Source organism: Jaculus jaculus, chromosome 7, assembly GCF_020740685.1.
Source record: "Jaculus jaculus isolate mJacJac1 chromosome 7, mJacJac1.mat.Y.cur, whole genome shotgun sequence".
In the NCBI taxonomy this organism is placed as follows: Eukaryota; Metazoa; Chordata; class Mammalia; order Rodentia; family Dipodidae; genus Jaculus; species Jaculus jaculus.
This window is the reverse complement of record NC_059108.1, coordinates 125,031,163-125,053,818: the sequence shown is the minus strand read 5'-3', so window position 1 is coordinate 125,053,818 and position 22,656 is coordinate 125,031,163. Positions and strand designations below refer to the sequence as shown.

The window sequence follows — 22,656 nt, the reverse complement described above, 5'->3', positions numbered from 1 at the left end:
ATAGAATACACTTCTTCCAGGAAAATTACTGAGTCACAGGAGCCCCCACTTTCATAAGGAGTGTGATAGATCTTTCAAAAAGTGCTTTCCCTAAAAGCTGGGCCAATTTGTTCACCCCCCAGCAGCCATCTCGTGGTCTTGACTGTAGTCCAGCCAGGGGTGCGGTGCTCCACCCGCCAGAAATGAGGCAGAGCCCACGACTGCCATGTGTGCTGAAACCTCACAGCTTCAGGAGCTATTGAAACCGCACAGCCTTAGAGTCTCAGACTTCACTAAATTCAAAACCTATGAAGTGTCTGGGCCTAGAAAGTACTGCTAAACTGAATGTATCCACAGCCCACACTCAGGACCGAACCACTTTATGACTTGGTAAAGAAAAGAAAGAAAGAAAGAAAAAAAACCAAAAAACAAACAAACAAACAAAAAAAACCAGAGTCAAGGAGCCAGAAAAGAGCCCACTTCTTCCCGAGCTCAGATGTTTTCTAGCCCTATTGATCCACTTAAACTCTTTGAACCGAACCTTGTTTGTTGGAGAGCAGTCCCTCCAGGGACCGGGGAGATCTAAGGGTCCTGGGATTGGTACACAAGTTTGTGACATCCGCCTCTGTTATGTGTCTCAACGCAACTCCAGTTGGGTCCTTCTTATTCCCACCCTTGGCTCTGGTGTAGGTGGTCTTGGGATGGTTCTTTCTTTGAAACTCAACTTCCTCAACAGAAAAACAGATATAATAATTGTACCTATTCCATAGTCTTGTGAGGATGGCGTGAGATTAAATCAACCACATTTACTAGCACCAACCCTAGGGCAGAAGCTTGATGTTATTATATAATGCGTCGGTCCTTTCATACTTGGCTGCGGGCAGCAGAAGTTTACAAGGACAGCTTCCATCCCATCAGCACTGGTACGGATACAAAAAGGCCAGCCACCACTCTCGTTTCTCAGCTGCCCGATGCCACCGATAAACTGAGGACATTCAAGAAACCTCATCCTTAGGCGAGGCCTGCCCACCCCTCCTGCTTCCAGGACCACGTCTGACAAATATAGCAGAAATTACAGGCATCTGGTTTAAGGCTGTGTGTGTACACTTCGCCCGAGCCAAGTTCCAAACCCTAGTTCTGCCGCGGCATCAAAGGACCATCTCTCATCCAGGCCCAGAGTAAGCAGCAATTTGGGAGGCAGCCCCCTCTTATTTTTAGCTTTAAAAAAGAAAAAAATACACACCAAAAAGCCAACAGAGCAGCAGCGCTCACCCAAACGTCTCTCACAGCCTGTTTGACTTGGGTTGAGAAAATGACAGGCTGAGTCCTGCACTGAAAGGAAAAAAAAAAAAAAAAAAAAAAACCCAAAAAACTGGGGTTTGGGGGGGGCGGGTATAGACTTATTTTCCCTCCACTGCCAACCTCCATCCCCCTGGACTCCTCCCCTAGTCCTGGGTGGACCCTGCCTGGGTAATCGCGTCCCCTTCTATATTTAAAAACCCACAGATGTGTTTGGTGGAGACTTAATTTCGGAATTGCGGGTGGCGTCTCCTGAGGACAGGGGCGAGAGCCGGTGCTGCGCGCCCGCCTGGAGCTCCCAACTCTGGGGAATCCAGGTCAGGACGCGTCGCCTTCTTGAAGCTGTGGTCAGCCAGGAGGCTCGGGGGTCGCTGGCCTCTAACGGTTGGGTGGGTGGCGTCGGGGTGGAGGGATTCCGTCCGATCTCGGTCTCGATGGTGGCGGTGGCTGTGGCGGGGGTCCTCTCTGCTCGCTGAGGTGCAGGGTGGACGTCTCCGCCGCCGGCCGGTCCGTGGCGCGGCGCGGCGCGCTGGGCAAGTCCGCCTCCGGCGCGCGCGAGGCTCTATCTGCGCGGCTTGTCATTCGGTGCGGCGCTCGCTGCCAGCTGATAGGGTGACGTTGGCTTTGGAGGCTTGGAGATTGGCTTTTTGATTTGGCTCCTTGCGGCAGCTTAATGGGCAAAGCCCTCGGCTCGCCCAGAAACCAGCCCCTCCGCGCGTCCCCCTCTGCGCGCGGCGAGGCCGAGACGTCTCCCGCGGTGACGGCGTGCGAGCCAGAGAGCCGGCGCGCTCCGAGCCCCCTCCCCGCCCCAGCCCCGGGAAAGCCCGGAAAGCCTGGGCGACTAGACCGTCAGCCCCCCACCCCCGCTCCCCACCTCCCGCACAAGCCGGGGTCCCTCGGTGCCACCAGGGCGCACCGGGGCTGCTCGCTGGCCTGCCCCTCCCCGTCAGGGACCCCCAGCCTCCAGCCGGCCGGGACTCCCGGGCCTCTCCAGGGCTAGTCTGGAACCCGTGCTCCAGGTTGGGTTTTCCCGGTTCCTGTAATCCGTATCCGAGCCCGAGGGTCCCCCCACCCGCCCACGCACCCACCCTGGGTCCCGTGCCCTGGCCCCAGCGCTCGCTCTCCAGATGCGCTGCCCCGCAGCTCCTTGACAGCTGCGAACCCACGAGCCCCGGCGGGCGGGCGGGCGGCGGCGGCGGCGGCAGACTGACATGCCCGGGACGCCGCAGCGGCCGGCGGGCAGCCCGCGGGGGCGATGAGCCGCTGCGGCCGGTGAGGAGCCGGGAGGCGGGGGGCATCGCGCACCTTCCTCACCCGCCTCGCTGGCCCCACTGGGCTCTGGAGGCCGAGGGGAAACGGTGAGTAACGGGGCGATCCTCTAGCCCTTCCTTCCCCCCTCCCCCCGGCTCCACGTCCTCAGCGGAGCGGTCCGAGTATGTGGGGGTGGGGGGAGGAGAAGATTTAGGGGCTTGGGATGGCCCCAAGAGAGCCTCTGACGGAGGATCAATATGTTAATAAGTTATTTCTCGAGCTCATTGATATGCAGTGTCTTCCTGTGGTTTTAGTACCCAGGGAGGTGGGGGAGGGTACCCCGCAAAGTGTTAACGTTGGGTCTGCGGTGCTGGGGGTGCGGGGAGGTCTGGCACAGTGTGTCTACCCGAGTGTGCTTGGGGGGGGGGGTGTCGCCAGGGATGCCTGTGTGTGTGTGTGTGTGTGTGTGTGTGTGTGTGTGTGCGCGCGCGCGCGGTCCTGATGCGAGCTGGCTGGTTAGTGGAGGGTGTTTGGCTAGATGGGGAAACTGCTGTGCTACGTGCCCAAGGAGGGAGAGGAAAGGAGGGAGGGAGAGAGAGAATGTGTGTGTTGTGTCCTGTGCCAAGGCGTGTAGTGCTTCTGGGGGCTGAGTGCTCACCGGCTTTGGGGGCAAAGAGAAGAGCGTGTTATCCACTCGGCGCGTGCCCGCGTGCACACACTCACGCACGCACGCGCGCGCGCGCACCCCAACCTCGGGACTCCAGCACCGCGGGTCGGCGACTGCAGCCCAGCGCACCCTCCCGCCTCGGCCGAGGGAGGGGCGGGCGAGTAGGAGTGGCTCTCCAGATATAGGTGGTCTGGGAAGTACATGGACCCCCTTGGCGGGTGTGTGTGTTGCGGGGGGAGTGGAGAGCGCCAGCCACGGGCCCTCATTTAGAGCCTGGCGTTGCCGCTTGCAGGCCTTCGCTGACCTGCCTTGAGGACCTGAGCCCCTGGGGGAGAGGATGAAAATGATTCGCTCCGGGGTAGGTGGGAGGGGGAGCACTTTTTCCTCTTTATTCATTGTGTTTTATTTTTAACCGTGGAGGGGGGGGGGGCATTAAACAGAACGAACGCCTTTAACGCAGTGCCATAAATTTACCCGCTCCTTGCCTACCCCCGCTCCCTTTCTTTTCTCCCTCTCCCTATTTCTCTTTTGGCAAAAAAAAAAAAGAAAAGAAAAAAAGAGAAAGAAAACAAAAACAAAAACAAATCCATGAACGTTTGGTGCAAGGTTTCCCAGGCAGAAAGATGAAAATTGAGCGCAATTGATCAGAAAGCCAGCCTGCAGCTGGGCGCCAGGTGCCAAGCGCCTGGGTGGTCAAGAAGCCCTGAGAGAGGGAGGGCTGTGGGTAGGATAGGAGCACATCCGGCCTTCTGGTGGGGCACCGAAAGGAAAGCCTCGGGGCCTCTTGCGACCTGGTGACTTGCAGCCGCGTGTGATTAATCTTCCACAGCTGTTGTGCCCCATCCACTTGAGCTGAGCCCTTGTTTACCTCGCTTTTCAAATATAGCTGCTGCGCCATGCTCTTCCTGAAATAGGGGATCAGCTCACTGTGCATGGGCGCGTGGCCTCTTGCCTGCCAGCACGCCTCACTAGCGCGTCCAACTTCCAACTTCCAGAGGAAGCTGTCCCCGAAGTCTGGTCTTGCTGTGCTCCAAAATGAGGATAGCTGATGATCAGAGCTTTCCATGGCTTCATGCTGGACTGGTCACCCCAGCCCCTCATTGCAGTCTTTAGTTCTGATTAGCAATTGCTTCACACAGGTGTACACCCTAACTCCCCTTCCTTCACACCACCATCACCACCATCCTCATCGTCATGAAATACATCTCTAGCTGAGAAGCCACAGCAGAACCTACGGAGACTTCTGGACTTGGTTGCTGTGCTTCTTCCATTAACTTGGTGGAAAGGAGGCGGTGGTGCCGCTTCCTCTACCTGGAATGCTGATGGTTCTTGTGCTCTCCTAGGCGCTCCCTTTCCACCCTCCAGTTCACAGCATTCCTGGCTTCACCCCCAAAAGCCCTCCGTGCATTCTCTGATAAAGCCGGATCCTCATATCCCATACACCATAATGGGAACTTTGAAGTAGTTTAAAGATGCATGTGAAATTTATTTAAGGAATGCCAGGGGCCCAGGTCTAGACAGGAAGCTCCATGAAGAGAGGAAAGATGTTTGGTCTCACTGTATCCCCTGGGCCTAGTGTTGTATCTAGCACAGTTTACACACGGTCAGTGTTGGCTAAGCAAATGGAATGAGAGGGTCCAATGGCATCTTCCCTTCTCTGAGTGCCCATCACCCCTTTGTGCTGCCCACAGCTCGCTAGTCCGAGAGGAGACAGAAGAGTTCTCAAACTTAGCCTGGTTTCTGTTCTTATCTGGTTTTAAACTGAGACAGTCTTGGTGGCACAGGCCTGTCATTCCTAGCAGGATTACAAATTCAAGGTCTGCCTGGGCAACTTAATCAGATCCTGTCTTAGAAATAACAATGGAAAGAACCAAGGCTATAGCTGATTCAGTTCCCAATATCATACACATATGTGCACGTGTGTGCGTGTGCACGCACATACACACGATCTTTCCCCCTGCACCCCCACTGAACCGGCACCATGACTCACTTGCCGCATCCCTGTTCTGTTCCCGTGCAAGATGGTTCCATGAGCAGTCTCTGGGCAGTTATTGGCATTATCCACAGGCAAGGACTGTGGCATTGTTCCCCAGCCTGAATGGTCCAGCCATTCCTCACAGTGTGGACTTTGGAAAATGTCACTGTCTTAACTTCTCTTCAAACTACGAAGGCTGATAAAAAAAGAGGGATAATTCTCCCTTGCTGATTGCTTTATCTAGAGGTTCAAATATTTGGTGAGGTTGAAGAACACATTAAACTTCAAAAGAAAAAGCCTTCATTGATCCATTCAGTGAGGCACTTATTTATTTATTTTTCCCACAAGTATTCAGCAGCCACCTACTCTGCCAGGCATGTTAGGTGCAGAGGCAAGCAAAATAGCATGGTCCCTGTCCTCATAAGCAAACGCTCCAGCAGGGGTAGCCAACCAGTGTGCAAACAGGCAATGGCTGTATAAAGTGATTTCTGCCGGTCAGGACAAATGGCAGGTCAGTGGAAGCATGGAGAAAAGACGTCACGGAGGATTCACAGAGGCAGATCATCCAGACCGATCTGAGTTAGCTCTTGTGAAAGCAGAGAGGGGAGAGGAAGAAGGTAGGATGGTGTGGTGAGTGAAGGGATCAGTATGCAAAGGTCTGAATTGGAGCAGAGCTTTTTTTTTTCAGTTACTTGCAGACAGCAAAGAGGTTTATAGCTCAGGGGTAGAGCAGTTGACTGCAGATACCTGCAGACAGACGTGCAGAGAGATGCATTTGGAGAAGCCATAGGGTCAAACCATGAAGGGCTAGCAGTCCATGCTAACAATTTCCACATTTTCCAGTGAGAAGTTAGGAAGGTTTTAGGCTCCTGAACTGAATATGCTTATTGGTATTTTAGACAGTACACAGGAATTAGCTGAAACTGAAATGTAGGGCCTGAAAGAGGCAAAGAAGTAGGAGGTTCTTGTAGATACTCTTGCTGTGAGGGCAGGGATAGGGAGAGAGAGAGAGAGAGAGAGAGAGAGAGAGAGATATTGAGAGACAGAGACAGAGACAGAGAATGCTAGGACCTCCAGCCACTGCAAACACACTCCAGATACATGTGCCACCTTGTACATCTGGCTTATGTAGGTATTGGGGAATTGAACCTTGGTCCTCAGTCAAGTGCCTTAACCACTAAGCAATCTCTTCAGCCCCCATATGTTATTTTGAATGGACACTCTAAACCCAACACTGAGGAGGGCACCTTAGAGGAAGGAAGGAAAGGCCTCAGAGGTATAAAACTTACTTCTAAGCTGCAGAGCAAGACAAACCCTCAAAGGGTGGAGGTCCTTGAGGGGTAGGAAAGGACCCACATTAAATCCATACAGTCCATGGTGCAAGACTTCTAGATAAGAAAAAGAATCACATAAGTCACATGTTTTTATAGATGGATTTCTTTAAAAGTTAAAAAAAAAAGATAATATGAATAGTGAGTACATCTAATCTCAGAATCTAGGATAGTTTGACATGGTAGAGATACAGCTACTAAGAAAACTATTTAATTTCACCCTGCATATAACATGGAACAGGCCAAAGAGCATTTATCACCTTGGAAGATGGATAAACAGATAGGGTGGCTCTGGTAATGTGTAGAAACACTGGATTATGTGAGGACTGGATCCAGATGTACGACTGGAAGCTGATTGTTCTCTGGCTTCCAGGAGGTACGTTCAAAATCCCTTGAGAGGAAAGGGCCTCAGAGTCTAGAGGGGTGAAGAAGCTGTGTGGGCCTGCATAGAAGCGTTCCTCCTTGCACCCTATCTCCTCACCTGGCTCCTGGCCCTTCCCTGTCACTAGTCTCAAAAGAAAATTGCCCTCTTCAGCTCTACAGTGGCCAGCAACCACTTCTGTATTCCTAATCTGGACTCCTTCTTTTAACTGAAGTCTCTTGCTCCTTTAACACAGAGTTATCCCTCTACGAACCCCAGTCTAAAGAGGATCACTTGTCTAGTTCCTCCTCCACAGAATTCTCTCCCTATCTTACTTCCAGTCACCTCCCGAACAACAGTACTTGAGGACGTTCCCAGCACGACTGCTAGTGTTCTAGGCCCCCAAATACTCCAACCATCCACTCTCAACTCCAGTACTTCTGACTTACCACATTCTCCCAGGAAAGACGTGCAAAAAGCCTCGTAAACTGATGACTCCAGAGCCCATCAGAAGGAACTAAAGGGGGAATGAGGTCCAAGGGGAACCATGAAGGGAGTGGGGGGAGAGCACAGCTGTAAAGACAGGAACTGGGAGATGATTGTATTGGAGAACCACTCCTCTCTGACCACTTGCCAGACTCCGTTTCTTTTTCATGCAGGCAATGATATGATTGAATTCCATATTTCAACATTTAAAACTCGAGATAAAGTATATGGCATTAAAATGAATCAAGCTTCTGGAGGACGGTCTGAGGAAAACTCACATCAAAGAAAATGATCCCCCAGGATGTCAGGCCTCTCTTGAACAAATACTGAGCCCATTCTTGTAGATACATTCTGGTTGCTGGGTTAGAGTACCTGACCAAAAGCAGATGTTAGGAGGAAAGGATTTTTTTGTTTGTTTTTTGTTTTTGTTTTCGAGCTAGGGTCTCACTTTAGTCCAGGCTGACCAGGAATTCACTCTGTATTCTCAGGGTGGCTTTGAGCTCATGACAATCCTCCTACCTCTGCCTCTCCAGTTCTGGGATTAAAGTTATGCATCACCGTGCCCGGCTTAAGATTTTTCTTTTTATTTTGGCTCACAGTCTCAAGGGGAAACTTCATGATATCAGGGAAAATATTGTAGAGCAGATCCTGGACATCATCTCTGTCACAGTAGGTAGAAAACAGTAGCAGGAGATTGAGCCAAATTCTGCAAAGTGGAGCTGGCTAGAACTGCCCTAAGCCCTCCCCCAACAACACACCTCCTACAGCAAGGCTCTACCTCCCAAATTGCCATTAGCTGGGGACAAAGCATTTAACACACATGAGTTTATGGAGGACATCTTATTCAAACCCATGCCCTTCTTTGTTTTTTTAAAAATTATTTTTATTTATTTATTTTAGGGAGAGAGAGAGAGAATGGGTATGCCAGGGCCTCTAGCCACTGCAAACAAACTCCAGACGCATGTGCTACCACATGCATCTGGCTTATGTGGGATCTGGGGAGTTGAACCTGGGTCCTTAGGTTTCACAGACCAGCATCTTAACCTCAAGCCATCTTTCCAGCCCTGCTATACCCTTATTCTGTCAGGCTCTAGTCAAAACAATGAAAATTAATAATGTGGTGAACAAAAGGGAGACTTTCTTGTTATAGTAGAAGCTTATATTTCCTGATAAACTAGCAAACAAATAATCAAAACCATGATGAATTCAGCAAGTCATATGTGCTGTGAAGGAAATGAAAAGTGGTATGGCAGAGAGTCCTGGAGGAGAGTCACATTTAATAAGATAGATGGAGAAAGCCTTTTAGGAAAGATGGCATCTGAGACCAGAATGAAATGAAAAGTTGACTTATGTGAATATCTGGGGTAAGGATATTCCAAATAGAGGGACCAGGAAATACAAAGACTGTAAGGTGGGTTTACCATTGGCCTCTTCTAGAAACTTCAGAGAACCTGGTCTTAATGGAGTATACAGCAAAACAAAGTATCAGGAGATAAGGTCAGCAAATTAGAAGAGAAGAGGAGTACTTCAGGAGTGGAGGTGCAAAGAATGGCATGATAGACATTTCTAGTTTGGTGTAGTACCCCGACCTAGAATCCCAGCACCGGGGAGGCTGGGGCAAGATGATAGGAGTTCAAGGACGTGGGCTTCATCATGAGATCCTGTCTCAAGGCATAACCAAACCAAAGCAAACTAACGCCAAACAAATCAAATAGACTTTTGTGGAGAGTAGACTGTAAAGGGTGGGGGCAAGATTGGCAGCTACTGTAGTGGTCCCAGTGAGATACACAATATCGAATCTCCAGAAGCTACAAGTGGAGTGACACATATTTGGCACTCAACAAATCTGAGATCACATCCAGGCAGAAATGATCTTCAAAGAACCTTCAGGTCTCATAGGCATAGAGTTAGCACGTGACCAATAGGTTTCCCCCCACCACCACCCCCCACACACTTTGAATAAGGCTTTCTTGTCACCTTGGGCTTTGAGTTCATCTCAATGCTTTGGATCTTTTAAAATTTAAAAGTCAGATTTCCTTCTGGCACTGTCCCTCAAGTGCAGGGCACTCCCCAGATTCCGTTCCTTCTATGTGAACTTCATTCTTACTTGTGGGAGACAGGAGACTTCCATCGCCCATCTTCTGTGATACACTCAACCAGTGTTGGCCAGTCCCCTGCTCACATTCGGATCCTGGTCTTGTGTCTACTCCTGTGGGCTCTTCCAGGATGGCAGCAGACCTACTCCATCAGTGCTCACCACAGTCTGGCCTACCAAATCAACAAATTGCTCTCACCTTGACTAGACTAAGTGCCTTGGTTGGATTCCAAGCACTTCCTGCTCTCTTCCTGGAAAGCCCAGAACTCTCACTGGTCTCATTTGGCCTGCTGTTACAGAAAGTCCTAAAGTGAAATTGGGATTTTGTGCTGATTCCTCCAGCCTCCATTTCCTTGGGCCTGGCTCTTTCTGAGTCAGAAGGAACTTTGTCAGGACCAGTGGGATGAAGAGCATGCTGGTGCTGGTGTAGGTTGATGCTTTTTGGGACTTTGCATTTTTCTTTCACTATCACCTTCTGTTTTATTGTCTTCAACTTAGAGTGCTTCTTCTTTAGGTAGTTTTGAAATGCATATCTTCCTCAGTATCCCTACTCATCCTGTTCAGGTTCCCCTCCCCTCCCCTCCCCTCCCCTCCCCCCCCCTCCCCTCCCCTCCCCTCCCCTCCCCCCCCCTCCCCTCCCCTCCCCTCCCCTCCCCTCCCCTCCCCTCCCCTCCCCTCCCCTCCCCTCCCCTCCCCTCCCCTCCCCTCCCCTCCCCTCCCCTCCCCTCCCCTCCCCTCCCCTCCCCTCTCCTCTCCTCTCCTCTCCTCTCCTCTCCTCTCCTCTCCTCTCACTCAGGTGCTATGAGAGTCTAAACTGGTTTTTCTGCTTCCAGTAAGCCCTATTTTTTGTTTACCTATCCAGTTTCCACACTGTCATCCCTGCAGTCTATCTATCCAAAGGAAAAACATTAATCTTGTCTCTCCTCTGATTAAAAAAACTTCCAACATTATTGCTCTCTATTGCCGCCAAGGTAATGCTCAAATTCCTTGGCCGGGCATTTGAGGCCTTCCTCCGGAGATTCCTCACTTACGTCTACAGCTTTTCTTAGGCGCTCTGTTTTGTAGCCACACTGCTTAACCGTCTCTAAAGACACATATTGTTTGTTCTGGCTTCTACACCTTCTAGAATGGTCCTCCTGTTACCCTTGTTGGCAGTACACTGGCTTCCACCCAGTTAACTCCTCTTCATTCTTCACAACATAGGCCCAGTGTTATCTGGCTCGTGGAGCTGATCCCAATAATCCCAGGTAGTTCTAAACCTTCTTTTTCAAGCTTTCTTGGCACAATACATGTGCTTCCAAATCTAATACTTGTTTTGTCCTAATTATTCAGTTTTCTGTCACTGTTCTCCAGCGAAATGTGTCTCCTCAGGAGGATTATATTTTGTTCATATTATTCAAATTTGAAAATCCTCGCTCAACAGCATCCCTGACAGATGGTTTTCCAACCTCCATTTGAACACTGCCAAGGGTGGGAGAAATCATTGGATATGATTCCTTCTATTTTTTTTTTTTTGCACATTCATTCAATGCATCCATTCATTAAATAAATACATACTGAGCAGCTACTAGAGACTAGACACTAGACACTGTGAATACAGAAATATCAGATAAAAATTCCTACCATCAGAACTTAAGGTTGTATTTTGAATATGTGGGACAAAATGAATTTAGAACAAAGCTTTAGAATAACCTCATGAAAATTTAGAGAAAGTCAGCTTATGTCACATAGTTGAGTTTCACACAAAGGCAGACGTGCATTCATGAATGAATGAATGAATGAATGAATAAAGAAGCCATATGGAACTGTAGAGAAGTTGACTTCTGTTGTCACCATTGAAAGGGAAAATAACTAGATATACATTTTGCTAAAAATATATGTGAAACATTGTTTTCCTATGAAGATAAGAGAACCCTAGCTGGGTGTGGTGGCACACGCCTTTAATCCCAGGCAGAGGTAGGAAGATCACTATGAGTTCAAGGCCACCCTGAGACTACATAGTTAATTCCAGGTCAGCCTGGCTCCTACTGGGGAAAGACTAAGTAAAGATGTAGATCCATCAATAGGAAACACAGACTGAGCCGGAGTAAAGGCCTTCTCCTGGTAGGTCCACAGTCTACTCTCAGTGTTGGCAACTAGCTAGAGCCTCTGAATCTTACAAGTTTGGTAAAACTACAAACATTCTTGAATTATAGAACTGTACAGGGAGAAGGAATGTAAGAGTTCAAGTCCAACCTCTTAGCCCTATTTGACTATAAACACTCATTGTTGCAAGATTATAGACAAAAGCCAAAACCTTCCCTACATTGACTTGAAATTCCTCATGAAACCTCCGGGAGAGTGTCAAAGGTGGACCTGTAAGCTGATGAGCACAGTGTCGAGTGACAAGTACTGAGGTGCCGAGCAAAGTGGTAGAGGGACCCCGAGAAAGTAGATGCCTCACTGTAAAAGTAGAGGACAGGGCATAGTCAAGGAAGTGTTCCAGGAGAAGCAGAATGTTTGGGGTCTCCAGGCTCCTACCCTACTCTTGAACTCCCTGAGCCTTAGAAGCAGACTTTGCATTGGGCATATTGTTTCATAACCCAGATGTATCTACTGGCCCAATTAATGGACCTGCAGCGAACAAATCAGTCCTTGTGCCCTTGTCTCTTCATTTCCGTAATCCCTGTCTCACTGTGGCAGTGGGGGTGTTAAAGAGAAGATGCAGAGGTACCTGTTGTAGTGCCAGCCATAGAGAAGGCGCACGGTGAATGCGTATCATCATTTTTGTTATCGGTAAGTCTTCTGCACCAATGCAGCCGAGGAAGCTGAACAATGCTGGTGCCCTGCTCTGTCTGCAGGCCTCGTTTTCTTGTGTGCTTAGTAGAATCCCAGCAGGATTCCATGAAGTTATCATATGGTCCAGATGTCATTAAGAGCCCGAGGGGTTTCAGAGAAGGGAAGATACAACGTTTGTGTGAGAGTGGGAAAGGAAGAACTGGATAATATGGCTTCCTGCACTCTTGCTGGCTTCTCCACATTTATCAGAAAGTCCTGCTGCACAGCAGCCACTCCCCGCGGGGTTTGACGTGGCTGTGAAGCCACCTACCTAAGAGCTTACAGCAGAACAGGAAAAGGGTATTAATTACTTCCCAGGACATGATTGCAATCAGTTAGTCCTATAATTACTTGTTTGTTTCCATCTCTCATCAGAAGATAAGCTCTGTAAGGTTGGCTATGAAGTGTAGCTCGTTCATGGCTGTATCCCAATCGCTAGCACAGTGTCTGGCCCCAAACGATCAAATAGCAGTTGCTTCCAAAATGGACTGGATCCACGAGGCTTTTGATAAATACAGAATGGAGGCTTTCCTTGACCTTGCCTTGGCCCCTTCTTCCTGCCCCTTTCCCTTGGCTTATTCACTTATCCTCCAAGTTCTCCCCGGGAGTCTGAACTCTTACATTGTTCTGGGCTAATCTAACTTAAATATGTCCCTGCATGTCTCTATATTCCTATTATCCAAGCATCTTTGAGTTAAAGAATTGTAAACCTGAGTTCTACAGATGAGGTAGCTGTCGCCCCGAGAGCTTTGTTGACCTCCAACACCTTCAGCTCAACAACTGGGAAGCAAGTTCGAGGCTCCATGCCTGCTCCATGCTTCACTGGATCACGAAGAGACTGCAGGCTGTGGGAGGGCCTCTGCATCCAGAAATACTCACTCTGCTCTCCTGACCGTCTGCTCCACAGGGTCCCCAAACCTAGGGTTTATAATCAACGCCAGTGAAGTGATTGGCACCATGTGCTCCTGAGACAGATACCAGAATTCAGATGCTTCCCTTGTTCCTTAGTAACTATCATCTTGGCCCAGTTACTTGACCTGCCTGAGCTCTAAGGAAGCAACTGTAAAAGAGATCTATGATGCCCTCTGTAAACCAGAGCTCCTCCCTATGAAGATTCAAAAAGATAACCAACGCAGGAAGACATTTAGCATCGTTAGGGTTTCTTCTTTGGATCCAAGTTCCAGTTATGTCAGTCAGAGTACCTAAGCATCAGGAGTCACATTTCCCTACTGGGTACAGGGAGGGAAGGAGGGGAAGAGAGGTGGGGGAGGAGAAGGCGCTAGTTCAGTGACCATATTTCTCCGGAAAGAGAGACTGTGCAGAACTTCCCCCATGTAGGCGGAGGAAATACAGGACACGCTGCCGTGTGCTTGCACTGGGCTGACATGTCAGAGCGAGTGCAACCCGGCTGCATCTAAAACTTTAATGTAAATTGGCTGTGACGCTTGTGCAGGGCCCCAGATTTAGAAGCAGAGCTGGACGACTCTACCGAGGCTGGTGACAGGCTCTGAACGGTGTCTCCATTGGAGAAAGTGGAGGGTGTAGCAGGAGGAGAATTTCTTAGACTGGTGGCATTGTTTTATTAATGATCTGGATGAGCAGAGGAACAGTGACTTTAATTAAATTTGCCAGTGATATTAAAAGATGTCGGGAGCCACTGCTGAGGACGCAGACACCTTACTGATGCCCCCTGGGGGGGGAGGCGTATTAGGAATATGATCCAGGAAGGAGACAGGAGGTCATGGGTTGAGCTAGAACATCAGTTTGGCTGAGGGGGAGGAATGTGACATGAGGACAAAGGATCACCCTATGTAGAATGTACCCAGACCCTCTGATCTACATCTGCTCTGTTCACAGTACATTTCAAGCTGATCTTCCCGCTCCGCTCTTGTCTTCCTTACAGCCATCCTAAGCCTTTGACGAAATTGACTTTTTTGAAACACAAATTGGACCATGTCATTCTCCTGAAATCCCTTCACTGGGCGTTCACTGCCCTTAGGATGAAATCCCATGATGACATTCCCTGAACAGAGACCTCTCTGCTATCTTCCCTCCTCTTCAGGAGCCCCCAGCCCCCCGCCCCGCTGCCCACACTGAAGTCCTTGTAATCCCAGGCACACAGGCTTTTCTTGTCTGTCCCCCTGTCTCTGCTTGGGCTCTTCTCTTTGACTCAAATGCCCTTTCCACTTTCCTTTTTTTTGACTAAAGCTCACTCATGCTTGAAGACTCATTTCAGGGATCAACTCCTTCAGAACGCCTCCCTGAATCCCAAGCTGGTTTTGTGTGTGCCCACAGGATTCTGCCCTTACCTCCACTTTTTATAGTAAAACTATCTATTTTTGTGCCTCTCTAACTCCTGCTCAATTGTACCATTGTAGGCAAACACCGTGTCTCGTTTTTCATTTTGCCCACTGGCATCTAGTCCCAGGCCTGGCAAACTGCAAGCTTTTGTCAATATTTGTCAAACTGGCTGATTCTAAGGAGAATATTCAGGTGGGAGATTGCGGCAGGTAGCCAGCACTGCCCCGGCAAGCCTGGAGACTCTGCACCACATGGCTGGTCTTTCCTCAGGGGACTGGGGACATGGCACAGGCACCCTGCTCCTGAGGCCACATCAGGCTGGAAAGTGAGTGGGGCCATGAATGCTTTAAAACAAAATGAAACCTTTGGGGAAAATTGTGTGGTCAAAATGGTACATTTCATGCCATCTTTGTGTGAGTTTTGGCTCTACTAATTCCTTGCCTTATACTTTAAGTAAATGACTGTAATAAAACTCACATTCCCAAAAATGTTAAAATGAAAATGAAAATGTTACTAACATGGGGTTATTATGAAAATTGAAATTAGCATCATGTCTATGGTAAGTACAAATATCAATTACAAATTTAATACCTTTATTTCAGGTTGAGTCCTATTTCTAAGTCTCTAATGTGCTGAGGAGACCCTCCCAAGAGGTTAGACTCTGCCCCAATCTGTGTTTTGGCATGGAACAATGATATATTTTAAAAAATGGCCATTGTTGGCTTGGTCCGTAGAGCTGTCCCCTTTCCCTCTAACATCTCAGCCAGCATTCATTTCTTGGTGGGGCTGGCAGGAACAAATAGTCTTTCACCATTTTCCAGCTTTCAATTCCAAAAGCTGGTACAGGCATTTACTAGCAAGCTTGCCTCTCTGCCTTTCCTTTCCATCCTTTCCTTCAGTTCCTTTGTTTTCTCAGAGAACTGGCTTCTGATTCTGGCCCAATGATAGCTCAGCCTCATGAAAATCTGTCACCACAATGTATCTACAAGGCTGAGAAGAGCAAGACCATGACCCTCTTAAGTTTCCTGGTGCCTAGGATAAGCAGGAGTCCATGTCTTGTTAATCAGGGTAACTGCCTCTGTGGAGTGCCATGTCCCTCCACCTGTGGATGGCCATTCCCTTGGGGCTGCCACCTCCTGTCACCATGTTGGCTGTTGATTAAAGAGCTGCTCCAGCTGTGCTCACTTTTCATCTCCTCTTGCACAGGGCTTAGGAGAATCCGCCACATGTCAGGGTTTTCAAAAGAGAATGACAGAGGCCAAAGTCCCTTGTGCACATTTCCCCAGTGAATGAGCATCAGGCTTGTGAATGGGGATCCCTGTGTGCATCACAGCTTGAGAGAACTTTCTTAACCTTTCAGTGTGATGCCGAACATATTCAGCCACCACGCTCATCCCCAGTCAATTTTATGATCCCTTCTCGTCTGAGTGAGACCAAAAACAGAGACATCAAGCCACTGTGGTGATGATACCCAGTCCATGGACTAATGGGAATGTGGGCCTTAGCATTTGCCTGCCATTCTGAGGAGCATGAAACCAAATTAATCCACAGTTGTTAGGAAGGAAGATCATTGTGATTATATTATGCACCAGATGCATATGTCCTGGAAGAACTTGCTTGCTGAGTATGCACTTTGAGACTTTAGAGCGTCTACATGACCTCTGAAATCCATTCAAGACTCATCAGTGTGATCTGTATATATCTCCAAAGCAAGTGTCTACAGTTTATATCATAAGATAGTTTTAAAGATGATTCCTTAATGGCTACACTTATTCATTCCAAAAACATTCATTCACTGAGCACTACTAACTGCTTACTTAGGATTCTATGATAATCAGAAGACACATGGTCTTCACTCTTAGGTTATACAGTTTAGTGGATAAGACATTAATCATCTAATTCTACAGATAAACATGCAATTTTAAGCTTTAAAAAAATGTCACAGAGAAAAAGTAAAGATTTCATACCAAAGGAATTCGATCATTTTTAGGTGTGGGTGAGAGAAAGTTTCTTTTTTCTCTTTTCTCCCCCTTTTAAAAAAGTGATACTTAAGTGGAGACTAAAGCAATACTGAGAGTGCAGGTGCAGAGAAGAAACATGCATTTCAGGCTTTCACAAAGGTGGTAAGGTGGATAGTAGCGAGTATAATCCCAGGGTGGAAATGAAGGGCACTGTTACTGGCATGGAAAAGAGAAAAGAGAAGTGAAGGAAGGGGTTGTTGGAGCAAGGCTTAACAGGTCATGGTGGGGAATGGACTTTAAAAAAATATTTTATTTATTGGTGGGGGAAGGGACATGCCAGGGTCTATAGCCACTGAAAATGAACTCCAGATACACATGCCACCTTGTGCATCTGGTTTATGTGGGCACTGGGGAATTGAATGTGGCTCCATAGGCTTCTCAAGCAAGCGCCTTAACTGCTAAGCCATCCCTCAAGTCCTCAGGAATTGAGTCTTTAACAGAAAAGTACCAAAGGGGAGTGATATGATTCAACTTGTGCTCTTTTATTGTTTGAGGTTACTGTGGTTATGTGAAGAAGAGTTGGAGTGGTGGATTAAGAGGTCACTGTCACAGGCTTGCAAGGCAAGGCGTGCTGGTGGCTTGGACAGTGACATTGGAGGTTAAGATGAACGGAAAGCTGATAGGATTTAGTTCTGGGCTGGTGAAGGAACAAGAGGGAGAGAAAGGTCTGGAGACCAGGATGAGTTACTGGGTAGACAGAGGTGCTATTTTCCTAGACCGAAACAATGGAGAAAGAGCAGCACATATGGGAGACAAAGACTTTTGACTCCTATCAGGTGCTGAGCAAATGCATGTCAGTATACTTCCATTAGGATAAGCATCCCACAGGGTCATAGAAGAGGCAGAAATATGGATAGCCTAACTTCAAAAAGAAAACTGTTGCATGGCTATTTTCATTCCCATTTTATTGGAATGAGCCAATGAGTGAAAAGACACATCACCTCACATGACTAGAAGTTTATCGCCTCAGTTGAAAGTAACTTCAGTGGAGTTTCTTCCTTCTCTTTTGAACACATGGTTGCCAATGCAATGACAGATGCAGGCAGCATCCTATTGTGCTGGTCTGAGGTGAGCAGATGAGGCTGCATTTCACTCCAAGATTCATCTCCAGTTTAAAACTTAATGTGACAGCTATTTGAATGTTGTGTTGTTAAGAATTTCCATCACTTTGCCCTTTCCATACTTGGAGTTAGAATTGGAGTGGCTGGTGGAGCTTTACCTTCCCAACCTAACCTTTTCCTAAGAATGCTTTAATGGGGTCTAAGAGCTACATTTGTCATGGTCTTGGGAACACCTTATAAGGCCTCAATTTAGCCTCACTTCAGGCATCATTCACTGTGAATCCACTCTCTTGGTTTCATAAGAAACCTTGGAATTATAACCATCTCCAGAAATTTTGTGTTTGATGGAGTTTTTATCCACCAAAGCTCAGTTATACACAGAAAAAGTTGCTCTGTATTATGGAACTAGCCCATTTTTTTTTTAAATTAAAAACTCTTCAATTGAAGTAGGTATTTTTGAAAGTCTGCATATGCAAGATTCTTGAGTATGATGGCCCCAGGGGCAAGGGAGACTGAAGTCTCCAGAAACAGCATAAGCGAGGATCAAGTTTTGGGGCATCTGCAACCTATTTTAAATTGATTCTAGGGAGCAGTGGGTCTGGAAGACAGGATTAGAAGGGCATCACTTGGGTCCCCATCACCAGTGCTGTGAGCTATTTCAAACCATTCGTTAACTGAGTGCCCACCAGATGGTTTTGAGGACAGAGCAGCTATTTGTGCCTCCCATTGACATCTATTTTTCCCAGTGAGAGACGGCCCCATATGCCAGTGCAATATGCCATTTGAGGTGAACCATCCATTTGTGTTGGTTGGAACCTGCCATTTGCTGCCCCACTTGCTTTCTAATGCCTTTTCCTGACTCTCTGATTTTTTTCCCCCAGGTCTCGGCCCTGTCAGGAGGACCACTGGTGCTGCGCTGGAGCCAGTGTCTTAAGTCTTGTGTATGGCGTGGTTACGGTTACAGCCTCTCACCTCTGCCTTCCTCCATTTCGGGCTGGTTACTTTCGTGCTCTTCCTGAATGGTCTTCGGGCAGAGGCTGGCAGCTCAGGAGATGTACCCAGCACAGGGCAGAATAATGAGTCCTGTACAGGGTCATCAGACTGCAAGGAGGGTGTCATCCTGCCAATCTGGTATCCAGAGAACCCTTCCCTTGGGGACAAAATTGCCAGGGTCATCGTCTACTTTGTGGCCCTGATATACATGTTCCTTGGGGTATCCATCATTGCCGACCGCTTCATGGCATCTATCGAAGTCATTACTTCCCAAGAAAGGGAGGTGACTATCAAAAAGCCCAATGGTGAGACCAGCACAACTACGATTCGGGTCTGGAATGAAACTGTCTCCAATCTGACCCTTATGGCCCTGGGATCCTCTGCCCCAGAGATTCTCCTTTCTTTAATTGAGGTATGTGGTCACGGGTTCATTGCTGGGGATCTGGGACCTTCCACCATCGTCGGCAGCGCGGCCTTCAACATGTTCATCATCATTGGCATCTGTGTCTACGTGATCCCCGATGGGGAGACTCGGAAGATCAAGCACCTCCGAGTCTTCTTTGTCACCGCCGCTTGGAGTATCTTTGCCTACATCTGGCTCTACATGATCTTGGCAGTCTTCTCTCCTGGGGTGGTTCAGGTTTGGGAAGGCCTCCTGACTCTCTTCTTCTTTCCAGTGTGTGTCCTGCTGGCCTGGGTCGCAGACAAACGACTGCTCTTCTACAAGTACATGCACAAAAAGTACCGCACAGACAAACACCGAGGGATTATCATAGAGACAGAGGGTGACCACCCGAAGGGCATTGAGATGGATGGGAAGATGATGAATTCCCATTTCTTAGATGGGAACCTGGTGCCCCTGGAAGGGAAGGAGGTGGACGAATCCCGCAGGGAGATGATCCGGATTCTCAAGGATCTGAAACAAAAACACCCAGAGAAGGACTTAGATCAGCTGGTAGAGATGGCCAATTACTACGCCCTTTCTCACCAACAGAAGAGCCGCGCCTTCTACCGGATCCAAGCTACCCGCATGATGACCGGGGCAGGCAACATCCTGAAGAAACATGCAGCAGAACAAGCCAAGAAGACCTCCAGCATGAGCGAGGTGCACACTGAGGAGCCGGAAGACTTCATCTCCAAGGTCTTCTTTGACCCCTGTTCCTACCAGTGCCTGGAGAACTGTGGGGCTGTCCTGCTGACAGTGGTGAGGAAAGGAGGGGACATGTCCAAGACCATGTACGTGGACTACAAAACGGAGGATGGTTCTGCCAACGCAGGGGCTGACTATGAGTTCACAGAGGGCACAGTGGTTCTGAAACCAGGAGAGACCCAGAAGGAGTTCTCTGTGGGCATCATCGATGATGACATTTTTGAGGAGGATGAACACTTCTTTGTGAGACTGAGCAATGTCCGCATAGAAGAGGATCAGTCTGAAGAGGGGATGCCCCCAGCAATGCTTAACAGTCTCCCCTTGCCTCGGGCTGTCCTAGCTTCCCCTTGTGTGGCCACGGTTACTATCTTGGATGATGACCATGCCGGCATCTTCACTTTCGAATGTGATACCATTCATGTCAGTGAAAGTATTGGTGTTATGGAGGTCAAGGTTCTGCGGACATCAGGTGCCCGGGGCACAGTCATCATCCCGTTTAGGACAGTAGAAGGGACAGCCAAGGGTGGTGGTGAGGACTTTGAAGACACATACGGGGAGTTGGAATTCAAGAATGATGAGACAGTGTAAGTAGCCTTTCTAAGTTCTGGCCCTCCGCACCGCATCTCTTGCCATCTTTTTCTGTCCTGCACCACTCCTTAAAGCCCTTCCTTGTGTTTGTGTTAACCTCAAGCTTTGGTCTCATCACAGGCATACACAGGATCAGCAGGTGCTACTGGACAGGTCCTGCTTCCCAGATCTCCTGCAGTTCTCTCATTTTAAGTTGTTTCTGGGCAAAAGTCCTGTGACAGGATCTAAGGATGCAAAATGTTTTGTCCATTGGAACTCAAAATGATGGATGATAGAGATATAGGGTGACAGAACTATTATAGCACAAGGGTTTTTGGAGAATGTATGGCCAAGAAACAGTTAGGAAATTGCATAGGCCTCGCATTCCTCCCTTGTCATACCAAAGATTATGTATGAGCTGGAATCTTATCCTTCCAGGACAGCTCTAGCCCAGTTAGAACGAACACACACACACACACACACCCCTTGGCATTATTTCCACCACCCACACCCAGTACCACGCTGCATAGCCAGACTTTAGGTATCACTCTTTCAATTTGGAAATTGGAAAAAAAAAATTATTGAAGCTTGGCAATCTCTTTAAATGTCCATAGGCTATTTTGTGGAACAAGGTTTGTCCAGCCTAGGTGAGATGAGTCAGTATGGCTGGGGTCCTGGAGGTGTCTTAGAGAAGTGGACATCCTGGGGCCACACCTTCTTCTCTAGTCTCAGATCTAAGCTCTAAAGTCTAGCTAAGCCACGAGAGGGTTTGTGGTAGAAAATACATTTTCTGTATGGTCTCTCTCCATCCAGGTCTCTCCTGAAATATTTCTCCACTTGTCACCCCCAATTTCAACCCACCAGAACCAGCAAGTGTGGTGCCCCTATTGTCTCTGTTACCCTAGCACTTCTCATTGAACCTTTCTTGCAAATGGGACATCCTGTCCTTTCCTTAGATAGATGGCTTTGAACAAGAGAGGCTTTCCTTGGAATGACAAGGTCAGCTTTTGGTGGGTGGGAGCGTCCTCCTGCTCCTTTCCACCAGCAAGAACTGGTGTGAAAAACAGAAAAGGGGCAAAATACTCTAAGAACCTTGTGTTTCCACTTTCACTGGGAAATGGAATCAATTCAGCTCCCAGAAGAGGGAAGGAAGGAACTTGTGGCAAAGGAGATCGCTGGCCCCAGGAATGGTGGTGTAGAAATGCTTCTTCACTAGGTCTAGCCATGGAACAGAGCTCCAAAAAGACTGGGTTCCACCTGCGATGGAGTTGAGTGACCCAGGGGACTCTACCCCTGCCCTTTCTCAATTCCTTCCTAATGATGTGACTTTGGGCAGGTCACTTAGTCATGGGAGGGAAGCTCTCTCATATACAAAGTGAGGGCAACAATACTTTCCTTACCTGGAAGCAAGGTCAGATCTTTTTAAATTTTTTTTATTCATTCTGTTTCTGCCAGCTCTAAGATCTTCTAAACCTAGATGTGGTTGCTCAGTGTAGGTCACATTTATACTAGCCAAAAAAAAAAAAGGTAGAATAGGGGATATTGTTTTCTGAGTGGAAATACTCACTAGTAAATTGATTTATTAGAGCTCCATTTAGCCATTTTGCTGGGAAGGATAATCATTTGTTAGTGTAAGTAAAAACCTGTATGTTCCAGAGAACAGTATCCATTTATATACACTCCAAGGAGAGTGTGCGTACATACAAATGAAGGCCAGACTCTCCCTGGGGAAGATGAATTTTGTGAGGTTTCTCACATGTTTACGGTAATGTCAGTATGTGAGAGCTTATTGTGAGGCATTAAATGACTTCAAGACTGTAATGTTTGCTGTAATTGATGGATTTATGATTTCTCTGATTTAATCTTCCAGTGTCATGATAGGGTAGCTTTCAGGAGGTCAGAGGTATGGATCCCAATTTCCCCATTCTAGTAATAATCAAGTATGCATCTAGGATCTTTGAAGATGACTATGCATTCTTCAAACTTGTTTCTGTGTGCATGTGTGTATGTAATACCTTGGTGTAAATTAGCCTGTGAAAGATTACCTCTTGATGGCATTTGTTCCAAGTGTATGCCATCCTCCAGAAGTCTGAGATTATTTTTCAGATAGTTTGAGGTTTGGTGAACAAATCTATGTTCCCATCTGTCTCTTTGCACTACTTAAAAAAATTTTTTTTTTTAGAGAGAAAGAGAGAGAGGATGGAGAGAGAGAATCGGCCTGCCAGAGCCTCAGCCACTATAATCTTAAGTCCAGATGCGTGTGCCACCTAGCACTTGCCTCACCTTCTCACCTTTGTGTATC

General features: G+C 47.9%; 1 protein-coding gene across 4 annotated transcripts in view; it reads left to right on the top strand.

The window, feature by feature from the left end:
- The first annotated feature begins 1,484 nt into the window (after positions 1-1,484).
- Slc8a3 (solute carrier family 8 member A3) overlaps positions 1,485-22,656 on the top strand; it is a 159,255-nt gene continuing 138,083 nt past the window's right edge. For 3 of the 4 annotated variants that reach the window (XM_045154181.1, XM_045154180.1, XM_045154178.1), the window contains exons 1-2: positions 1,485-1,595; positions 18,526-20,371. In XM_045154181.1, the coding sequence (XP_045010116.1) occupies positions 18,588-20,371 (1,784 nt within the window). In that variant the 5' untranslated portion in view covers positions 1,485-1,595; positions 18,526-18,587. Of the gene's footprint in view, positions 1,596-2,613; positions 2,637-18,525; positions 20,372-22,656 lie in introns of those variants that run through there. The other variant, XM_045154179.1, reaches the window with a different exon arrangement.